We start from the raw sequence: 24,562 nt of genomic DNA on the forward strand, positions 1-24,562 counted from the left end.
TCATACCGCTCACCGCCCACCCCACTCGGGCCTGAGCTCAGCCTCCCCACACTGCAGCAGAAGAATGGAATGTGTGGAGTTAAAGGATCTATTCACTGTCGCCCACTTCATAAAGGCCAGGTGTGACCACGGCCTGAAAGCTGGAGATCCTGCCAACTTCAAGAATTATGTTTTTTTTGAGGTGGAGATTCTGGACCCCAAGAGCAAAGCTCAGCTCTGCTACCTGGACAAGGTGCGTCAGATGGCGTTCATATGTTAAAGTAGTTTTTACTGTACACTCTTAGAAAAAAATGGTTCTGCAAGGGTTCTTTAGGAAAGGAAATGGTTCAACATAGAACCAGGAATGCTCAAAGAAGCATTTGCATGCTTTGCATGGTGAAATGGTTCTTCAGACTGATGAAGAACGTGTTGTGTATGGTTTTATATTGTTACAAGCTTGACATTATAACAACATAAGAACCCTTTTTTGGTGCTAAATAGAACCATTTTAAAAAAGGTTCTATATAGAACCATACACAGTACATTCTCCATCTATCTGAAGAACCATTTCACTATGCAAAGAACCCTTTAACCATGCACACTTAATAAAAAGTGGTTCTTCAGGGGTTCTTTAGTAAAGAAAATAGCTCTAAATAGAACCATGAACACAAAAAGAACCCTCTGCATGATTAAAGGGTTCTTTGCATCATGAAAGGGTTCTCCAGATTGATGGAGAATGTGCTTTAGACAGTACTATATAGAACTTTTTTGAAAATCGTTCTATATAGCACCCAAAGGGTTCTGCTATTTTAACAAGCTTGACACCGTAACAATAGAAGAACCCTTTTGGGCGCTATATAGAACTCTTTTTAAAAATGTTCTATATAGAACATTTTTTTCTAAAGAACCCTTGATGAACAATCTTTTTTAAGAGTGTAACTTCAAGGACATTTACACTGTTGTTACCTTGATGAATGGAAAATGTACCTGCACAGAACCTTGCAATGTGTTCAGGGTTCTATATAGAACTATCGCCTTTACTAAACAACCCTTGAAGAACCATGTTATTTAGGAGTGTTCATGTTCATAAGGTGGCGTGAGAGTGCATAAGGTGATCATGACAACTTACATAGACCTACATAAATAATTATGAAGGTTTATTTAAATACCCCCACAGTGACCCAGAAGGATAAGCGGTTTAGATGATGTATGTATGTATGTATTTAAATAGGTGTCGTATATCATAAAGGCTGCATTTGCCATTATTGATGTCCAGTTGACAGAACACCTGTGACAGGTCACAGTGATTTCCAGTCATGATGTTTTTTTGGGTAAAATGACAGCACGTTATACAGCTGACAGTAGAGTAATGTACTCTACATGGACAAAAGTATTGGGACACCTCCACATTACACCTACAGGAGCCTTTATGACTCCCATTCTAAACCCATAGGCATTAATATGGATCTGGTCCCCCTTTGCAGCTCTAACAGCTTCCACTCTTCTGGGAAGCTTCTACAAGATGTTGGAGAGTCTGTGGGAATTTTAGTCCATTCATCCAGAAGAGCATTAGTGAGGTCAGACACTGATGTTGGACGAGAGGGTCTGGATCACAATCTCTGTTCTAGTTCATCCCAAAGGTGTTGGATGGGGTTGAGGTCAGGGTTCTGTGAGGGTCAGTCAAGTTCTTCCACACCAAACTCACCCAGTCAGGCCTTTATGGAGCTGCTTTGGTCACTGGGGCTCAGTCATGCTGGAACAGAAAAGGTTCTTCCTCAAACTGTTCCCACAAAGTTGGAAGTGTACAACTGTCCAGAATGTCTTGGTCTTTGAAGCATTAAGATTTCCCTTCACTGGAACTGAGGGTTCTAGACCAACCCCTGAAAAACAACCATGCCATGAAGCTCCCAGTGCAGTTTCTGTGCTGATGTTGCTGCCAGAGGAGGTTTGAACTCAGTTATTGATCAGCAGAGTGTTGGGGACTTGTGTGCTCTGTGCTCCTCAGCACTCGGAGACCCGCTCTGTAACTTTAGGTGGTCTGACACTTCGTGTCTGAGTTGCTGTGGCTCCTAAACGCTTCCACAGTTCAGTAATACACTCACAGCTGATTGTGGAAAATCTAAGGGGGAAGAAATTTTGCAAACTGCCTTGTTGTAACAGTGGCGTCCTATTACAGCTCCACGCTCGAACTCAGTGAGCTCTTTAGACCCGTTCTTTCACCAATGTGTGTGAAGCCAGGCTGCATTGCTGGGGGCTGGATTTTATACACCTGTGGCAATGAGACTGAATAAACACCTACATTCATTTAAAATAAAAGTCCAGTGAACCAGTTACTGAGTCTGATATTCTGTGGTTATTAGATTTTTAAGAGTAAACACACTGAACCAGTTGCTGACACAGTCTGATTTTCTGCAGTTATCAGATTATTAAGTATAAACACACTGAACCAGTTACTGACACAGTCTGATTTTCTGTGGTTATCTGATTATTAAGTATAAACACACTGAACCAGTTACTGACACAGTCTGATTTTCTGCGGTTATCTGATTATTAAGTGTAAACACACTGAACCAGTTACTGACACAGTCTGATTTTCTGCGGTTATCAGATTATTAAGAGTAAACACACTGAACCAGTTACTGACCCAATCTGATATTCTGCGGTTATCAGATTATTAAATATAAACATACTGAACCAGTTACTGACACAGTCTGATATTCTGTGGTTATCAGATTATTAAATATAAACACACTGAACCAGTTACTGACACAGTCTGATTTTCTGCAGTTATCAGATTATTAAGAGTAAACACACTGAACCAGTTACTGACCCAATCTGATTTTCTGCAGTTATCAGATTATTAAATATAAACACACTGAACCAGTTACTGACACAGTCTGATTTTCTGCAGTTATCAGATTATTAAGAGTAAACACACTGAACCAGTTCCTGACACAGTCTGATTTTCTGCAGTTATCAGATACGAGCCTGTAAACACACTCACTGATGTAATACTGATAGTGTGACATCTTGAATCTTATAAATGGTAAAATGAAACCGACTGTATCTGAGAGCCACTGTAAATGCCCACTTTCGTTTCACCAGCCTGACGTGATGTGTTACATCATATTATCAGTATTATGTCACTGTGATGTACACTGAGCTGTCATTTGACCCCAGAAAGTGTCACCTGACATAGGAGCGGTCAACATGACATCAGATGAAAGCTTTATGACAAATGATGCCTATTATAGTACATAAATGTTCATGTAATGATTATGTAGCCTCATGAAATCTTAACAACGTCTTCACTGAGGAGTTAGTTTGGATTAGACAACAGTAAAAGAACGTACTCAGGGCAGCAGCTCACAAAGGATCATCTAAGGAGTTGTGAGTGAAACTGAAACTGAGAGCGATCTGTTGTGACAGCTGTTTTTTCCTGATTTGAACAGGTGGAGCCCAACGCTACAGTCGGAGAAATCAAGAATCTGCTGCACAGACTGTGTGAGTGCTCTTTTTTAATTGTGCTAATAAATAGCCAAATAAACACACTGATAATGTTTCCATAATCCTGTGAGGAATCTTATTATAAACAGTCTGATGCTGATAACGATGTGCTAAATGTTTGCAGATCCTAAGTGGTATCCATCCAGACAGGCCCTAAAGCTGCACCCGGGTAAATATATTTCAGTATTTAGTAGAAACATAGAGATGATTAGGAGCCGTATTACAGACCCATCTAAACTGTGTGATGTGTTTAGTCTCCATGATGGACAGTATCTATTCCAGAATAACAGTTCCTACCTTCATCATCTCATCATCAACTCCAGATAAGAAAACAGCATCACACAAACATCCTAACTGGACTAAACCTCCTAAATCCTGTCCTAACTTTAGGATGAACCCCAACAGGGTCCTCACTTCTGTTTAAGGTCCGTTTCTATGGTTTTTAGGCAGCTGAGTCAGCAGCATAGTTCACTACCAGCATAATGAGCTCCATTTATTTCTACTGTAAAACGCTGCTTTCACTGTGAGATGATTTTCTTTTCTAACTCTGCGTTTTAAAGATCTCAGACGCTGCAGACTCGATCTCCACCGCCCCTCTGATCACCTTCGTGTGTTAATGTTGATGATGAAATATTACAGTGATGGTGGTGAATAATGAGGAGACGGAGCTGAACGTGTGTCTGTTTATTAGGAGGAGTAACGTTAGCGCGCTCGGCTAAAGCGTTCGGGAAATGGAGACTGAAACTGGGGAGCGGCGACGCTCTGATAAACAGCAGGGGGCGCTCTCACAGTATTCACAGCTTATAGTTTATCACACTTTAGTTTAGTTTGACCTTTTTTATATGAGTAACGTTTAATTTTTTTTACATCAGTTTAATTTATTGGTGGAGGGATACATGCAGGGCGCTGTGACACAAAATAGTCCCCAAAGAAAACTTATTATTTCAGTTTTACCACTATTTTATCATTATATGATTATGTTTGTGTTGACTCCTGGTTCCTATCACCACCACTGCAAACAATTCTGACTCAGTAAGATTCCCCACAACGCATTTCACACATCATTGTGTTTGACCAGTTTCTGCTGAACATCTCGTGGTTTTCAGAGGGAAAAGCCCTGAAGGATGAAGAAGTTCTGGAGGATCTGCCGGTGGGAACCACAGCCACCATGTTCCTGCAGGACCTCGGACCACAGCTGAGCTGGACGATGGTAAAACCAGCATCTACATAATCTTTGCATTCAGCATCAAACCATAATATACATTTCAGATACTGCATGTATACACAGGGACGCGGTGAAGTGGGGGCTGAGGGGGCTGCAGCGCCCCCTGATTTCAGGATTGCAACTGTTAAAAATGATAATAAAACATTCTGAACTGTATAATAATTTGCCTGTAGTAGAGACACGTGAGCTTGTTTTCTGGGTGAAGTTTGTATTTTATATTTTAAAATCTGCAGTTGCTGCTCTGTTTAAGTGAACAATGTATTTTCATACAGTGAGCTGAAAACCGGCCACTTTGGGGACGAGTCGCTCAAACACCCACAAGCTGAGGTTCAAAGACAGAAAGTCTGTGCAGAGATGAAGATGAGTTCTGAGTTCCAAAGCGGCCAAATACTGTTTCTAAACAAAGTAATCTAACATCATAAAGAAGTTTTTATCAATTATTTTATCTCCTGCTCGTGTGCATTTCACATATGCACAGCTTAAAATTTCAGCACCACTAACACCTTCCTGTCTCCCTATGTATACATCACTAATCATGCTAAGCTCCATAAAGGCCTGACTGGGTGAGTTTGGTGTGGAAGGAGCTTGACTGGCCCTCACAGAGCCCTGACCTCAACCCCATCCAGCACCTTTGGGATGAACTAGAATGGAGATTGAGAGCCAGACCCTCTCGTCCAACATCAGTGTCTGACCTCACAAATGCTCTTCTGGATGAATGGACACAAATTCCCACAGACTCTCCAACATCTGGTAGAAGCTTCCCAGAAGAGTGGAAGCTGTTAGAGCTGCAAAGGGGGACCAGATCCATATTAATGCCTATGGATTTAGAACGGGAGTCATAAAAGCTCCTGTAGGTGTAACGTGGAGGTGTCCCAATACTTTTGTCCATATAATATATACGGTCTTACTCTCCAGGAGCATTTCACATTTAAAAATGTCCGTAGGGCTTCATGTATCTCTCAATAGTCTTTGCTAAAGTGGCAATCCCAAAAATATTGTAATAGGAGAGGGTGTAAAAAAGTATCTTCACAAGTTTTTCCATGTAAACTCCCTCCATTTCTGTGAACTGGTACGCTTCCATGGATGACTCGTCCATTCTTCCTCTGACCGAATTAACTCTCCTTCCTTCTTCCATGTGTTTTAATGTATACAGTCGAATGTGTTCAGGATTAAAGATAAGAATTGACAGACTCTGCACTGTATAGTCTTTTACAGCCTTTACTTTATCAGATATTATTTTAAAACTCTAAAATTATGTTCTTTTTAAACTGGAAACCCTCCCATATTGAAACCCTCAGTGTCTCTAAGAGAAGCTCACATTGCCTCAGTGCAGAGGTGTTAAATTAAGGCTTATCTGTTCTTTTGTCTTTAACTGTAGGTGTTTCTGGCTGAAAGCATTGGGCCGCTCTTCATCTATCTGCTCTTCTATTACCGGCTGCCGTACATCTACAGCCCTGAGTATGACTACACTAAAAGCCCACACACTGTCGTCAGGTGGGTTCACTGTAATTACGCCAGCACTTAGGAAACTTATTAAAGCAGAGGAGTAAAAACAAGCACTGAACTGAAGTTTTATGGCTTTAATATGCCATAAGTAATACTTCTATAATACAACATCAGCATATGTACTAAATATAATACTAGGGATGCGTCAATACCGATACTGGTATCAGGTATTGGTCAGATACTGTGCTCATTTACTCATATTTGTAAAAATACACCAATACCAGCATCTGATATCAGCTAATACTGGTGACATAAGCCGAGTGCAGCTGCTGTGCTAATGAGCAAACACAGGATGATCTGTGTTACTGCTGGTCACTTGAAATACACAGGAACACACAGTGTGATTTTAGCCCTTTTTAAACGCACAAATACAATCATAACTGCTTCCCCAATTCGGATGGAGACACACAGGCTAACAAAACAGACACTAAAACATGTCAACATAGAATAGAGTTATGAAGTATTAACATTAATACTGTGATATTTGTGTAAATCAGGCTGTAGAGAGACCGAAACTGTCCTACCGTGAACATCGGCGCCTGCTTTATCTTCAGTGCTCAGTGTTAGCAGCGCTGCTCAGCGTGTTGCTCAGTACTCGGTTTTTCTGAGTGAATCAGCTTTATTGATAACGGTCCGTAGTCAGAACGTCTGTAGAGGCTGCGTTTCCCGTAGCAGGTCAGTCAGACGGAGCGTTTCGTACGGTGTGAGTTTATAAATCGTAGCTTTGTCTGAACACGATGGTCTATTCAAACGGACAGTGAGAGTCACCAAAGAACAAGACCTCTAAAATCACAGCGTCTGTCTGGCTTTAGAGGACATTCAGCTACGGCTCAACCAGCCAATCAAAACACTCCAACAAGACGGAAAACTGGAAGCGTGAGCTCCTCGGATGTGATTCCTGCTGTCGCTGCGCTGCTGCTGAAAGAGACAGATGAGGATCAAAACTATGAAACCTACTTTACTTACAGCTGTACAGAAGAGCTTTTCTGACGGGGAACTAAACCTCCACTGCAGCGCTGCTCGATCAGAGATCACTGATGTAGCAGAGCGAGATAACGACCTTCATTTAACACCAGATAGATTTAATGATTTAACAGTTTGCACTTATTTATACTAACAACTTCTTCATTCTAAGTAGGTTATTCAGTATGGTGTTGGTATCGTCGAGTACTTAAAGACGTACTCATACACAGTCTGAAAAAAATGGTATTGATGCATCCCTATGTAATACATTTAGTAATGATTCATATTGCTGTTCGTAGGTGTTGTAACCATATCACATGCCAAAGGTATGATACTGGTCTGTTGTTGCCATTTCAGCCTTCATCATTAAGCATAATGTTTCTGTAAAGATCAGCAGCCAGTTGCACCGGCTGATTGTAAGTTCAGTCGTAGTTTGAATGTAAACTGCCTTTATGTTCAAGTTTACAAGCTACTAGAATTTAACCGGCTGCACCAAGTAACATAGTTTCGACAAAGCTTTAAGTTATAACTTAAAATTTACACGATGGGAAAACTTGGCAGACAATTCTGCAGGATAGATTACTCCCGTTTTCATCAATCAGAGATAGAAAATATCGCAGATCCAGGAACAGCAACGGAGCCCTGAGTCCTGCTTTGTGTTTAGAACTGAGATATTTTCATAGATGTTTTTCTACAGGGTCGTTCCAAAACCTGGTGAGAGACTCTGTTCAAGAACACAAGTCAACTGTGTTCAGAGCAGCTCCATCAGTGCTCAGGCTGTGTGTGACACTGACCTTATTATCATACGATACATAACACAGATTAGTTTTAACATAGCTAACATCACCTGGTAACACTTTCTATGAATGTCACGTTTGTAAGCATCTATAAACACATTTATAACATGTTATAATGTATTCATAAGGCATTATAAACATGGTTATAAATATTTATAAAAAAGAATTACACTGAATTACACTTTATAGCCATGTTTATTATACATTATGAATTGTTAATATAATGCATTATAAATAGTGTTAATAACATGTTATAATGTCAGTGCCAAAGAAGTCAGTCCCAGCTTGGAGAGCGTAAAGTAAAGACAAATACCAAGCTAACGGTGGTGAACATTACCTTTCCCACATTGGGTAAAACACTGATGCAGCTCTAGTTTAAACTCTGACATTTGAAGGCTGTAATGTGCTTTACTGTGAATGTTTTAGTGTTTCAGTAAATCCTTCAGTAAATACTTCAACTTCACTCTGAACACTGGAGGAGGCTTTAGTACAGTACGCTTCACTTTACTCAGAGCGGACAAATACCACTTATGAGCTCTTATAATTTGTTATGAACCGTATTTATAATGCATTATATTAACAATTCATAATGCATAATAAGCATGGCTATAATGTATAAAGCATTTTTATAAATATTTATAGCCATGTTTATGATGTCTTATGAATGCATTATAACATGTTATGAATGTGTTTATAGATGCTTCCAAGTGTGACATTCACAGAAAGTGTTAACCATCACCCTTCTTTTGTTGAGTTGATTCAAACAGCGACTACATTAGCCGCAGCTCCGCTAACGTTACCGACCCATCATTGATAAAGTGCCGTTAAAAGATCGTGGACGAGAGCCCAGTTTGGACAGTGGATAAATTCCAGCAGCAGAACAGAGTAAACACACAAACAAGAGACGGAGGCTTTGAAAACACCACTTTACTGTAAAACACAGTCTGTTTTTGAATTTTAGCTAATTTGACCGACACACCTAAAGCAAAGTAAATGTGGCTTGAAAAGAGAGAAATGTGAGCCGTGAGGAGATCATGTGTGTAATGTTTCCTGATTATGTCGTTACTGATTGGCTGCAGAGTGTAAACGTCACTCTGGACGACAGTTTTTTGTCTTTACACTCTACTAGTTAAGATGTACCGTAAGTGTTTGTGGTGCAGCCGAAATTCTGTGTCGGTAGTTTTAAACTAACTACTCTCAACATAAGATTTAGGGTGGACTTTAAACCCCAACTTAAGATCGAAATTACCTTCAGCTGGTGCAACTGGCTGCTGTAGTGGACTTACTGTAGCTGAGAAACAGGTCAATAACACAGTGCACCTGTATTATCTGTATTTATTCTGCTCTCCTGTTTATAATGTTAATGTCTTTTTTGTGCTGTAGACTTGCCTGTATGTGCCACTCTCTGCATTACATCAAGCGGTTGGTGGAAACCATCTTTGTCCACCGCTTCTCTCACGGAACACTGCCAGTGCAAACCATCATGCTGGTATTTCTCAGCTTCTCATTCTTCATTTTAAATACGTTGTGTGAATGTGTCATGAAGAACGGACCAATAGAAATGCCCATTATTCAGCGTACGCTGCCTTTCAAACGCTTGAAATCACTGTTTACAACAATGAAAAACAAATGTATTGTAGACAAACATGTAAAATTATTCTAATACGATTTTTTTATGATCTACAACATCACAGGTTTCACATATTAGGAAGATGTAAAAATAAAGCGAATGCTAGAGTGTTCGGAATGATAGAAACTTCCGAAACGACAGAGAACATGAAGAATTAAGTTCTAATAAGGTTAATACTCAGTTCAGTTCAAACGTACAACGTATTTATTAAAGAATAAACACACATCAATAAGAACAAACAATACAGCTCATGTATTAAATCCAGTCCTTTAAATATACATTCATCACAAATCTAATAGCCCTGTAACTTTGGGTGTGAAACAGTTCTTCCTTCTGCTGCTTTTTGCCATTGGGAGCCTAAATCTGTCCAGAAGGAAGAAGCTGAAACCCGAAGTGAAGTGCATGATCTGGAAAACTCAGCATCAGTCTCGCTTTCTGGGTGACGTGATAGATGAACGTCATTTAACCCTCTGTGGTCTGAGGTCGTTTTCTCCATGTCTGATTTCTTACTATTCAGCTCCTTAGGTGAGTTGCATTCAGCCAGTAATGGATCTTTTCCACAGATAGAACAGAACAGGGGTGTCCAAAGTCTGGCCCCAGGGATTAATGTGGCCCGTGGAGTGATTTTAATTGGCCCTCTGGTCAATATGTTGTTCCTTTAACTTGACGGTAGCAGCAGAGCTGTAAACATACAGTTAATTTACAATGAACCTGCTAATTAATATAATTAATGTGTCGAATGACATTTAGTCATGACTAAACACACACAGCGCAGCTGACAGTGACAACCAGCAATTTCAGCAGTGATGGAGACTTTTTCACTGGGAGCCGTAACAAATGTGTGCGTCATATTTCAGGAGACTTTGGTGAATTTAATATTAAAACACATTAACCATATAGAAAAACACAGACATGTATTTTTACATATTTAAAATACATTTCAAACGCACTGCAGTCCACACTGAAATACAATCAAACACCAAAATGTATTTCAGAATATTTTGCCATATAAATATCTTTACTTAAATATATATATATATATATATATATATATATATATATATATATATATATATATATATATTGGGGATATATATGAGTGTTACACTTATTTTTATTTGGTACATTTATATGTATAATATAAATGTAAAGTGTTATATGTATAATATATATTATTTTTTTTAAGTAAAGGTATTTCAAAATATGTTTTGGTGTGTTTATCAAATCCATTTGAAAATGTATGAAAATATCCAAAATCCTGTCTGATGCACTTCACTGTCTGATACCTTTAGACATGATTTTTATCTTCATTTTAAATATGATCAAATGAAACAAGAAATAACTGTAAATAGATAATTACAGTATATTATTTATCATTTACTACCTTTGTGGTGCTCCCAAAACCTTAAAATACCTTCTGATGTCTAGTTCAGAGTAATTCAATCTACACTCTTAAAAAAGGTGGTTCTTCAGGGTTCTTTGGCAGAGAAAATGGTTCGGAGAAAGAACCCTTTGCATGATGAAAGTGTTCTTCGGATTGATGGAGAAAGTGCTGTGGAAGGGTTCTGTTTAGCACCAAAAAGGGTTCTTCTATTGTTACAGTGTCAAGCTTGTAACAATAGAAGAACCCTTTTTGGTGCTACATCGAACGCTTTTCGAAAAAGGTTCTATATCAAACCACATACAGCACATTCATGCACATTTTCTACCAATCTGAAGAACCCTTTAACAATGCAAAGGAACCTGAACCATTTTCTTTACCAAAGAACCCTTAAAGAGTGTACTGTATACATGTGTTATTGAATAGAATAACAGCAGTTATTGATATGAAGAGTGATTCCGAACTTTTGAGAGTTACAGATCGTTTTTCTTTCTCCTGAAAAGTCTCTGTTTGTGAGGTTTTGTTCCGAGAGCGCTGATATACAGGGGGGCGATAATGTTGGAATACTCGAATTCCAGGCTTTCACAAAAACTGACAGATTCAGTTTAGCAGCCAGAACATTTATACTGCAGTTCAGTCTCCTGCTGTTCATTTCCCACAGCACTCAGTCCCACCAGTCACACGGCAGTGACTTCATTACCGTTCATATTTCAGCCTCAGAGTGCCTGGAGAGTTCTAGATAATAACATCAGTAGGATACGTTTCTTAACGTCTAAGACTTTACTGTACTTTTAACCTACTGACTTTTCCAGAGGACACAAAGAAGGAAAGTTCTCCATTAAAGGAACCGTTCAGTCCACAACCCAGGAGCCGTATTACAGAACCGTCTAAACTCTGAACTCTGATCTGTTTAGTCTCTGTGCTGGACTGAATTCAGTATCTATTCCAGAATAACAGTTCCTACCTTCATAATCTCATCATCAACTCCAGATAAGAAAACAGCATCACACAAACATCCTAACTGGACTAAGCCTCCTAAATCCTGTCCTAACTTTAGGATGAACCCCAACAGGGTCCTAACTTCTGTTCAAGGTCCGTTTCTATGGTTTTTAGGCAGCTGAGTCAGCAGCATAGTTCACTACCAGCATAATGAGCTCCATTTATCTCTACTGTAAAACGCTGCTTTCACTGTGAGATGATTTTCTTTTCTAACTCTGCGTTTTAAAGATCTCAGACGCTGCAGACTCGATCTCCACCGCCCCTCTGATCACCTTCGTGTGTTAATGTTGATGATGAAATATTACAGTGATGGTGGTGAATAATGAGGAGACGGAGCTGAACGTGTGTCTGATTATTAGGAGGAGTAACGTTAGCGCGCTCGGCTAAAGCGTTTGGGAAATGGAGACTGAAACTGGGGAGCGGCGACGCTCTGATAAACAGCAGGGGGCGCTCTCACAGTTTTCACACCTCACAGTTTATCACTCTTCAGTTCTGTTTGTCCTTTTTTACATCAGTAACAGCAGCTTAACTCACATTTTAACTTTATTTTGATTACATGTTTACGTTTCAGCTCTGTGCGTTGATTGTTGACCTGAATCGAGTAGGTTTTCCTAACTGGAGATAAGATGCTGTAAGATAAGATAAAATTCCTAAATTAAGATCAGATTTGCTTCTGTAATGTGAATTAGTGAAAAATATTATTATTATTATTATCATTATTTTTATTATTATTACTATTATTATTAGCATTAGCATTAGCACTAGTGACATCATCATGCTAACTGGTGAGCACTAGCTTCCATTCATCATAAGCAATGTTAGATGTTTGGTTGATATTTTAAGTGTCTCTGTTTAAATGTGTACCTGTAATTAATTCAGGTCACAGGTCAAAAAGCAGCGGATTACTGTGGGACTTCTGAGCTGTAACCTGTTTGTACGAGTTATTCTTCCTGCACTAAGAGCAGTACTGGTTTATTATTAGATTGCAATCTAAATTACTCACTTGGTGATGTGGTTTCATGTTTTGTGTTTACATGAACATCTGCTCACTCTCTGCCTTTCAGAACTGCCTGTATTACTGGGGGTTTGCAGCGTGGCTGGCCTACTACATCAACCACCCTCTCTACACAACACCGAGTGAGTCCTGAAGAGTTTGAACACTGATGTGTTTAAGCTGTTAAACACCGTCAGCTCCAGTCTTCTGCTCTTCAGTCCTGTGACCTTAAAATAATGCTGCATTCAGATAAAGCTTGTAACTCAGAATCTCTGACCTCTGCGTAGGAAATGCTGAGAAGACACCCCTGAACTGGGAGTTCCTGCATCTTAAATGTGCAGTACATGATTCTGTGCATGAGCATGAGCGCCCCCTAATGCTGATTGGCTGGAAAATGCATTCGGTTCGAGACAGATTGTTATTTCCTGTTTACAGAGTCAGGGCTTTTTCCAGCGCACACAGAACGGAGAGCTAGTGGACCGTGAGGAGATATTCGCTGAATCTGACAAGTGTATTGGATTGAAATTGTATACTCCACCTTTAACTGTGGCCCCAGTTCTAGCCTGAAACGCTGTACCCAAAGAAAAGGGGGCGCTGTTCACACAGACTCCGGGCTACAGTCATGATCCCGGTCTCATTTGAAAGGAAACACTCTAACCTTTTCAGGATCACTGTCTGAATGACTGACTCAGAGTAACAGAGTCTAGAATGGAGGAGTTTGTTTCCTCCTGACTGTCTGATCTCTAGACTGATCTCTGACTCTTGCCGTGTCATCAGACCACATGTTTTGGATTATGGTGTCTCTGTGGAGGCGGAGAGGCTCTGAAGGTGGGGACACACATCTGCCAGCGTTTGATCATTCGGTGCTGCAAATGAGACGATCGTAACTGCTGTGACTAACGGATCATAGAATGGTTTGTGGGAATCGAATCCCAAGAATCCCAGCTTTTATTGCTGGATGGTTTGGTGCGTAAAAATGATATATAAAAATCCAGAAGTGAGCGCTTCGACGGAAGTGTGCCAGTACAGATACAGACATGTAGAAAAGGTTAAATGAGATTATAGTAACATGTCACTGTTGTCATGAACAAAACCTCGTATCTCCAAAATGTGACTTTACAGGAAAAGGAAAAAACCTACTGTACTTTTAATGTAAGTCAATGGAACCAGAATATTTGGACCGTTTCTCTTGGTCCATTCATCACGAAATTTTGAGATGATGACAGCAGGCATTTTCAAATAATGTCAAAAACTGAAAAACAACAAAAATGGAGATACGAGGTTTTGTTCTGATAGCAGCGATAAGCTTTAGATCAGTCGACATACAGACACGGTTAGGACACTGTTACATTGTTATGAGAAGGTAAATACGTCAAACATTAAAGTTATCACTCAAATCACCAATATTAGCTGGCTGGCTGTTTTGCTAACAATACTCATGTTCACAGAGGCAAACATGTTTTTCCTTCTTTGTAGCCCAAATACACAGAGGTCAAAAATTCCGAGCTTCCCACTTCCGAGCCGAGACGAACGCAGCATTAATATCTCAATAATAATGCTCAGGATGTGTCGATGTCTGGGATGTTGATTCTTGGTTTAAAGAATGATCAGCAGCCGGTTGCACCAGCTGAACGTGAGTTTGACCGTAAGTTGGAGTGTAAAGTCCATCCTAAACCTCATGTTGAGAGTAGTTAGTTTAAAACTAGCGACACACAGAGTTTCAGTTGCACCACAGACACTTACAGTACATCTTAACTAGCAGAGCGTAAAGTGAAGTCATTCTGTCACCCAGAATGACGTTTACACTCTGCAGCCAATCAGTAACATAGGAAACATTACACGCCTGATCTCCACATGCAGTGACATCACTCATATTTCTTTTCGTGCTGCATTTACTTCGCTCAAGGTGTGTCAGTCGTATTAGCTGTAACTCAAAAAGAGGCTGTGTTTTACAGTAAAGCGGTGTCCTCAAAGTGTCCGTGTCTTGTACGTGTGTTTACTCTGCTCTGCTGCTGGAATGTTTCCGATGTTCAAACTGGGCTCTCGTATACAGTATTTTAATGGCACTTTATCAATGAAGGGTCAGTAACGTTAGTGAAGTGGCAGGTAATGTAATCGCTGATGAATCTGCTGAATGACAGAAAGGAAATGTTAGCTATGTAAGTTTTCCCATCGTTCAGATCGACCAGCCATTTGAACTGATTTTACGGCAGAACTCACACCGACTACGGGGTGTGTGTCAAATTAAGTAATAACTCAAAGCTACGTTGAAACTATGTTACTTGATGCAACCGGTTAAATTCTAGTCGCTCGTAAACTTGCATTTTATGTTCAAACTAGGCTACGATTGAACTTCCGTTCAGATGGTGAAACTGCTGATCTTTTACACTGTGAATCTCTGTTTTTCAGCTTATGGAAAACTGCAGATCTGCTGTGCACTGTTGACGTTTTTGGTACGTATCACAAAGTCTCTCATAAACAAAAACCTCTTTCTGTTCAGAACAAACGTTTTTCACATATTTGCTTCCTGAAATCCTGCAGATCTGTGAGTGTGGAAACTTCTCCATTCACTTGGCTCTCAATCGGATCAGGTGCAATGGTGAGTCCTGATGACCACAGTTGTGATTTTTCCTTGAGCTCTGTCCATCTGAGTGCGGTCCATCTGTCCAGTTTACATCAGCTGGTGCTTATTATTGGTTTGTTTAATAACCGCCTACTTTACCAGGAAATACTCAGTTGACTGAAATGCAAATTGACCAGTTTTTGTTGCTTGACCAGTTGGGGTAGATGAGTATGAACACTGTGCTACAACAAAAATAGCAACAATAACAACAGAACACAACTGATGAGTTTTCAGCTTTGTTTGATGATTATCAAATAAACGCAACAACAGCTTTCAGAAATCACGTGATTAATCTGCTGAAACAGTCCTTTGTTGTCAAGGTGTCTCAAAGTCACGAATACAGTCAAGGAAGACTTTCTGTGGCTCCAAAGTTTGTTATAAAATGTAATGAAACTCAGTTTGACTGAATTAGAAGCTAGTAAACAAGAAATTTGCCCAGTCGTACTATGACTTGATTCTCTCGGGTTTGTTTTTGTTGTAGCACTCATGTTTTTGTGTTCACACTCATCTCAGTCGGGTCATTTTGCATGTCTGTCAAATAGTTTCCTGTTAAAGTAGCTGGTTTTTGGCAACATTGAGTGACAAAACACACCAGACTCGTTTTATCTTTGCTGCTGTGTAGCGGTACGCCCTTTACTGGTTCCAAGATTGTTCCTGCTAGAGATGGAATAATGGTGGCGCTGCTTTCACTGCAAATAATTGCAAAGACCAAACACTATTATACTCACAAACTGACTGCACAGACAGGGATTAAATAAAAATAAGCACACGATTGATTTCTCACCTGGGTTTTTATCGTTCTTAGCAGGAACGCGTCTGATTTGTGCCATCAGTGAAACCATGGTGATCAATGGTTAGTCCGAGTTCAGAAACGCCCACAGGTGATGAGCAATCAGTGATTTGGTAACTCTAACCACCAGGGGGTGCAAATCTTAAACCCCTGCCCTGAAACTGCTGGTGTAAAAATTGCAGATCTCCAGGTCTGAAGATGATGTTGGGATGTTGGGCCTTTATTCCTGACCCTACGCTGACTGTGCTCATGTGGCAGAATCTAACATGCTGCATGTCTCTGCTCTTCTACTGAATCACTTCTTCTGGCTCTGAATCAGCTCCTCATTACACCTCACACTTCTGGACAGTGTCCAGCTGGCCTGCGGCGAGGATATTTCCATTCCTTAATGTGCTCCCATGTCTCTCCTGTTGGCAGGGTCCAGGCCCAGACAGATTCCTTACCCGACTAAAAACCCCTTCACCTGGCTCTTCTTCTTCGTCTCCTGCCCGAACTACACATACGAGGTCTGTCAGCTTAAATAAGTGTTGAAGTGACTCGTTCCGTTTGGCTCTTTAAGTCAGAATGCAGAGTCGAGTCCTGGTGGGCCACTAATTTAACCCTGTAGATTTAGGGTGTACTCAGTATGTTTTGTACTCTGCCCAAGAACATTTATCCCCCCTCCCCACTTATGTACTGAATAATGCGGTCCTTGAGATGTAAACTAAGTCATTCAGAGCGGTTCAGAGTGGTTCAGAGTGGTTCAGAGTGGTTTGGTGTGAAACGCTCTGTTCTAGATAAACTTACCGAGTCAGAACTGTTCACAGTGGTGGTGACAGGAACCAGACGTCCCCCTCTAAAAGCTCCTCACAGAAAGTTCCTACATGAAATGGTTATGAATTCACTGCCTGATGACTGAGACACTGTTTTATGATAGTTTTGTGATAAAGTTTTTAGTCTAAAATGTATTTTAATCAAATTATCTTAGTCAGTTCATGGTGGAGGATACAAGAAGGATTTTGTAATGCAAAACAGTCCCCAAAGAAACTTAAATCATCCCCAAATCATCAACATCCCATATACACTCAGAAGACTCGTGTAGGTTCACTGGTGGTTCTGGATAGTAAATAAAATGTCTATATCTGTGTTGTAGTCATGGCGACCCCTGGTTCCTATCACCACCACTGTAAAGACGTCTGAACCATTTCACACCAAACATCTCTGAATCTCTCTGTTTACACCTCACACACTGAACTATGCAGACATTTTGAAAAATCAGTTGAATTCCCCTTTAAGCTGGAGAAACGTGTGAGCAGCTCCTTGTAGTTCCACTGTGTGATTTCTCCATTTGTTTCACAAGATTCAGATCAGCCCTCTGAAATGTAGTTTCTTCTACTCCTCATATCTTTCTCCAAACTGAACAGCAAAGAATGTGTATCAACATGACTGGGAAACACGTTTTGCATCCAGCGAGCTCAAAAATGTAGCATAGCCCCAAGTAGAGGTGGGCGATATGGTAAAAATATAACACTACAATACTTCAAGAAGCTTTCACAATAACGATACGTCACAATATTTATTTTTTCAGTCATCTGATCAGCTGGAACAGAGAAAAAGAGCCGAAAGAGCTACATTAAAAAATACTATCAAACACTGAACACAGTGATTCTTATTCAGAACTTCACTAAATCCAGTTATATGTACTAATTTTACTCTCTTTATAGTGAAACTGTCTACAAGTACTGGCGATATGCACAATACGATCAGAAAAGCAGACTGTATTGAATTGAGGAGCCTATGGAGTCTTTTTAAGTCGTTTTATGTACAGGGTGTAATGTAGGCCTGCGGTGAGAAGTCAGTCCGTTATAGGATAGAACTGCTCGATTTCAGCAGATTACATCTCTTTCTCGCCTCCAGAGGGAGGAGCCAAGGCGCGAGGAAAGGAAACAAGGATGAACAGTTCATGATCTTGTGGCCACATCTTTTATTGTGTGGGCGTGGCATAAATGTCAGAGCAGAATCAATGGAGCAGAAACTCCTGTAGCGCTGTGGCCCTCCAGGACACGAGATTAATGACTGGAAATGAATTTCTGTAACACGTCTGTGTAAAAACTAGTATTTTATGTCACTTTTTAAATTTTAAAATTCGGTATTTGGTTTCAGGTGGGCGCCTGGCTCAGCTTCGCGGTGATGACGCAGTGTGTTCCAGGTTTAAAGCTTTCATCTTTCACTCCTTGTTCTGCTACATGCTTAGAAAAATGGTTCTTCAAGGGTTGTTTAGTAAAGAAGATGGTTCTATATAGAACCATGAACACTCAAAGAGCCCTCCGCATGATTAACTGGTTCTTTTAATTGTAAAAACCTTGAAAAGCGTTCTTTATAGCACCAAAAAAGGGTTCTTGTGTTGTTTCATGCTTGACATCATAACAATAGCAGAACCCTTGTTGGTGCTGTATAGAAGCCTATACAACACATTCTAAATCAACCTGAAGAACCATTTCACCATGCAGAGAACTCTTTAATCATGAAAGGGTTCTTTGAGTGTTCGTGTTTCTATGTAGAATCATTGTCTTTACTAAAGAACCTTTGAAGAACCCTCTTTTCTAAGAGTGTACTGTGTAATCAGTCATGTCGCTGTGTGTCTGCTGGCCGATACCTGACCACAGCTCCTCTTTTCTGCCCACAGTCGCACTGTTTACGTTTGTAGGCTTTGTACAGATGACCATCTGGGCTCGGCGAAAGCACAGAACCTACCTGACGGAGTTTAAGGACTATCCTGAGCTCAGAAGTGCCATCGTTCCTCTCTTCCTGTAGACGAGAGAAGCACCGGGACGTTTGACTGATTCCCATAAGCAAAGGATCCAATAGAGAAGTGACCTTGAGTGACCTCTGATCTCGTACGTGTGTGAAAATGTGATTAGAGGTTAAGGGGACGATCCAAGATTGAGAAAAACGTGTTTACTGCCAGGGATTATGGGCACTGAGTGCAGAGAAAGGCATTTTGAAAGAAGAAGTAGATGCTGGTTAGGTGGAGTTCTGTACGTGAGCAAAGGGTTTTCATTACATGAGCGTCAGCAGGAGGCTTGTCTACTGGGCTTTAAGTGCTTTAAGTGAAATAAGCAGTCACTAAGGGCCCCTGAGCCACCAGGGGGCTCCACAGCTATGTGTTTTTTCATTAATTGTTTTAAACGTTAGGCTTGTTCGTCATAACGCAGCAGATTTATTACACGCTTCAATAATCTAAGAACAGCTCAGCCAGTTTGCACTGAAGTCCCTGTAGTTACTGAGTAATAAGCCTCAGTGTGTAATAAGCCTGAGATTTAAGGGGTTAATGATCAATCAGTCATGTACTGAATACAGCACATCTCTGAAAGCTGGAGTAGGTGATTTTGTAGAAAGCAGGACGTGTGAGCTATTTTTTTTCAAATTCGCTACATTCAGCCCTCTTTCCAATCATAGCCCCCCCCAAAACACATGAACACCATGGCTTGACTAGCCATCACCTCATCACCTCATCACCTCGTTTATAAACCGTCCCATTTAAAGCCAATCTAGACTTAGAACATAAGACAAATACCATCTAACATTAAAGCTACAGTGCATTACTAAAAATGGTATCTTAACAAGATTTTAAATCGTCTAAATTTCTAATATTTCTCATTTTGAAGTGGCTTGAAGATTATTCTACTTATTTCTAGATGTTTTTTATTCGGTTAAAGTAAAATTATCTCACTATAGTGGCAGATCATTTTGTTTATTTCAAGCAAATGTGTGTGAGTGAGTGTGTGTGTGTGTGTGTGTGTGTGTGTGTGTGTGTGTGAGTGAGTGTGTGTGTGTGTGTGTGTGTGTGTGTGTGTGTGTGTGTGTGTGTGTGTGAAAGATGTATGATGGACTCCACACGTGCGTAAACGAGCAGGTCGTGTATATTCTTAAAAAAGATGGTGCTTTAAGGGTTCCTTAGTAAATAAAATGGTTTATATAGAGTCTTTCTGAAAAGGGTTCTTCTATTGTTACAAGCTTGACATGACATCATAACAACAGAACCACCCTTTTGGGTGCCATATGGAACCATTTTCAAAAGGTTCTGTACAGAACCATCTACAGCAGATTCTCCATCAATGTGAACCATTTCAACATGCAAAGGAATATTTAATCATGCAAAACGTTGTTTGCATGATGTCATTGCTCAAGTCACATATATACTGCTTAACATTTCAGCCCCAATTTCAGCAAAACACCTTCCCGTGTCCCCGTGTCCGCGGTTCAGACGCTTAAACGGTAGCCGCTGTACAGATGAGCTACTGTGAGCAAAACGTGCTAGATAGCTACTTTACACCCATCTCTGACTGATCATTAATGCTGGAAACTACATTAAACAGCACTTCATTTGGTTCATCACTGAAATGCTTTTCTACACTTTTACTGAGAGAAGTTAACTGAGCTTTGGTTTTGGACATTTTATTGTGTTTACTGTTGCATTTTGATCAAAATGGTTTTTTTTTAAAAAAAAACCTCCTCATTGTATACATATTAATATTACTGGAGTGAGTGCAGGACCCAATTAGGTTGTCACTTAAGACCCCAAGTGTTCAGAAATGGGTTTGTATCTGTTATTTTCATTGTTGTTTTTAAGCGTTTACCCTTATTTTCTCATAAAATAAGTGTTTTGCATGTGTGAACTGTATCCAGAATATGATGAATGAGTTGTAAAGGTCAATTTATGCTTCTGCGTCGAATCTATGTGAATCCCACAGCCATGAACGCTACGCCGAACCCTGCGCCGAACCCTGCGCCGAACCCTGCGCCGAACCCTGCGCCGAGAGGCTCATGTCTGAGAGCACAAATTCAAATGTTTGGTGTTGAAGAGACAGAAAGATGAAGATAGAATTGGTGTAATTTCAGAGCTGCATATACACGGCAAAAAATCTTAAATCTAGTCAACATATCTAATATTTCCCATTCTGAGAGGGTTGTGCACTTATTATAAGATTATCTACCTTAATTCTAGACACTTTTTACTTGTTTTTTTCGTGATTTTATAAGTAAATTTATAGTGGCAGATAATTTAGCTGGTTTCAAGCTCATTTCTTACAACAAGCAAAATTATTTGCCAATATAGTGAGATAATTTTACTTATAAAATCACGAAAAACAAGTAAAAAGTGTCCAGAATTAAGGTAGATAATCTTATAATAAGTGCACAGCCATCTAAAAATGGGAAATGTTAGATATGTTTACTAGATTTAAGATCATTTCACTCGACAGGACTCACAACAGTGTTGACTCAACACAGAAGCGTAAAACAGTCCTAAGCAGGATGGTTAGTGTATCTGTGAAGACGGGCTGCTGAAGCGTGTAATGGAAAGGTTTCTGTCTGAAGATTGTGTGAAGGAATTATTCTCGGTTCATATAAAGACTAATCAGTGTTTAAAGACTACAAACAGTCTGAACTGTTAGGCTGTAGTTTTTCCTCCCTGGTTCACTGTTTGGGTTGATCAATACAGTTAAATACTGTAAAAGGCTGGATGGATGTGACAAAAAACCTTTTTTGAATGAATATTAAAACTGAAAGGCAAATATTTGTTGTGCTTGGTCTCATTTTGCATCGAACATCAAACATGAAAAGAGGAATTCAACTGATTTTTCAAAATGTCCGCATAATTGAGTGTGTGAGATGTGAACAGAGTGATTCAGAGTGGTTTGGTGTGAAACGGTTCCCCTTTAGGGCTGTATCTCGATTCACTAACTAGTTCTGTATGTAATGAATCATGATATTAAATATGAATTCGGGTGCTGGCTCAGTCCTGGAGGGGGAACACTGGTCCCATATTAGGAACTCTAGGTCTAAGTTTGATTTCACTATGGCCAGAATGAATAGGGTTTCCAAAAATCGCCTCTAGCGCCCCCTGTGTTAATTAAAAATGTTCAGAACCCGATACGTTCTGTCCATTTTTCTCCTTAATACCACTGGATCCTCCGAATTACGAGGTCGTTAAAGAGCTATAATACTAATATTGCTACATGCGAGCTAAAGCTGCTGCGCACAATTTGATGTCACTAAGCTACACGAAACTAAGGTGGGCTGTGGCGCTGCTCTGACAAGCTGTGCTACCTTATTGAAATGTTCTACCGTAGCGCATGTTTACAGGTAGACCCATAAATAAAACCTCTAGGTGGGATATTTTGATAGAATAAAACTCCTTATCAAAAATACTACCAGCATTAAAACTACGAGGCTGAATTCAGCTTCTTTTTTAGCAGCTTTTTGTTTGAATGTTCCCGTTCCACCTTAAGGTGCAGCTGTTGTGATGAGCCATCACAAACATTAGCAATTGGGACAAAACAATACTGACCTGTCGGTTCTGTAAAACAGCAAAAATAAGTTAATGTCTCTCAGCTGTTCAGCAGAAACCTCCTCATATCAGGCCTTTCAACCCTCCATGAAACTGAAGTCAGCTTCTTTTTCTCCGGCTGCTTATTCGAATTTCCCGTTCCACCTTAAATGGCACTGCAGTTCAGAACGTGACTGCTGCACCATTTGAAGTGGAGCAGGAAAAGTCGAACAAGAAGCTGGCGAATGTCCTGAGAAAATATCATCAGAAAAATGTCACCAGCATTAAAATAATGATGAGGATATTCTGAGAGCCTAAATCTGCTGATCAGGTGGTCAGCAGTGATATTAAGCTGAGTCTGTACTGGAGCAGCCCGAGTGCAGGTCAGTTTGTAGATCTTCAAATCAAGCTGTACAGAATATAAAGATCTGCTGTGTTCAGTGAGAATCAGATGAAGAACAGAGAACTGCAGGAGAACCAGCTCCTTTTGTTCAGACTTCTTTTATCTGCACTCAGTCTGTTCATGGAAACACACACCACACTGGCAAAGTGTGCTGGTTTGTGTAGTTTTTAAGGAGGCTGCCAGTCTAATGACGTCAGTTCAGTGCGCAGTAGCTTTAGCTTACATATAGCAATATTCATATTTCAGAGGATCCAGTGATATTCGAGAGAAGAATGTTCACAGGACAGAACGTATCAGCTTTGGGACATTTTTGATGATCAAAAACTCCATTTGTTCTTCTCAAAGAGAAATTCCTTCATTTTTATCACCTTTTTCACATTTCAGCTTTGGCGATATTCTAACTTTTCCACCTCGTCCTACTGTATAACTCTTTTTGCAATATTTCTGGCCTTTCCTCTCTTTTTTGGCACAAATAATTGGTGGATTCAAAACCCGCGACGGTCAGCTGGGCTGTTTGATGATTAAGTGTCACTTAGTAAATTCATTTGCAGGTTAATTGTAAACTGCAGGTTTACAGCACTGCTGCCACTGTGAAGTGAAAGGAACAATTACAGCATCCTGCATTTCATTGTCTCTGTACCTGTACTCTGCACGATGACAAAGTTGAACCTAATCTAATCTAATCTAATCTAATCTAATCTAAACATTAACTGGAGGGCCAATCAAAACCAATTCACAGGCCACGTCAGGCCCTGGGGCCAGACATTGCACCCTGACCCATACAGTGTTTATCCTCCATTTTAAAAGTTTTTTCCCGTTTTAAAACTTTATGAAAGTTGAGCTGTGTCCGGTCAGGGAGCAAAGTGGACAGTCAATGCTCACTGTTTCTTACAGTGCCCTGTGGGAACGTTCCAGTGCACCGGAATCATTTTGGCAGTGAGACACCCTAGAAAATGGCTGATTCCCTGAGCAGAACCCTGAACTATGAGCTCTTTGAGACACAGACAAAAACAGACCGAGAACCATTTATCGTTTCTGATTAATTTAATACTGACTTTAACAGTTAGAACAGTAAGCTATGAAGGTGGTTTAGAGCTGCAAACCAGAAAAATAGATTTTGGATTTGGAGTCCATAGAAAGTTCCAGCAAGTGTGCATGCAATGGCAAAAAACAAAAACAGGCACGGCTGTGTCTACAGCTACGCTGTATTATGAAAGATATCTTAGATTGTGGAAAAAGCGCAGAAAAATTATATTTACATAATGTGCAAACATGTAAACCATTTGATAGTACAGGGAGTCCTCCTACACTGCAGTCCGAATACTTCTGATTCAGTCCTTAATACAGGATTATTACAGTTAAATATAAAATCTCCCAGACGTAGAAAACAAGACCGGGACGTTTGTGTTCGTGTGTTCAGCAACAGGGAAATAAAACAGCCAGAAAATGTCAGAA

At 40.1% G+C, this 24,562-nt stretch overlaps 1 protein-coding gene across 1 annotated transcript; it reads left to right on the plus strand.

Moving 5' to 3' along the window:
• The first annotated feature begins 11 nt into the window (after window positions 1–11).
• On the plus strand, window positions 12–19,372 carry LOC118797394 (very-long-chain enoyl-CoA reductase-like). The gene is made up of 12 exons (XM_036556736.1): window positions 12–232; window positions 3,432–3,483; window positions 3,611–3,655; window positions 4,593–4,696; window positions 6,090–6,205; window positions 9,361–9,466; window positions 13,052–13,124; window positions 15,391–15,434; window positions 15,523–15,580; window positions 16,812–16,900; window positions 18,537–18,582; window positions 19,060–19,372. The coding sequence occupies exons 1-12, from the start codon at window positions 65–67 to the stop codon at window positions 19,185–19,187; spliced, it is 1,029 nt and encodes a 342-aa protein (XP_036412629.1). The 5' UTR covers window positions 12–64; the 3' UTR covers window positions 19,188–19,372.
• Window positions 19,373–24,562: the final 5,190 nt, after the last annotated feature.

The sequence above is a fragment of the Colossoma macropomum genome, unplaced genomic scaffold (assembly GCF_904425465.1).
Source record: "Colossoma macropomum unplaced genomic scaffold, Colossoma_macropomum, whole genome shotgun sequence".
In the NCBI taxonomy this organism is placed as follows: domain Eukaryota; kingdom Metazoa; phylum Chordata; class Actinopteri; order Characiformes; family Serrasalmidae; genus Colossoma; species Colossoma macropomum.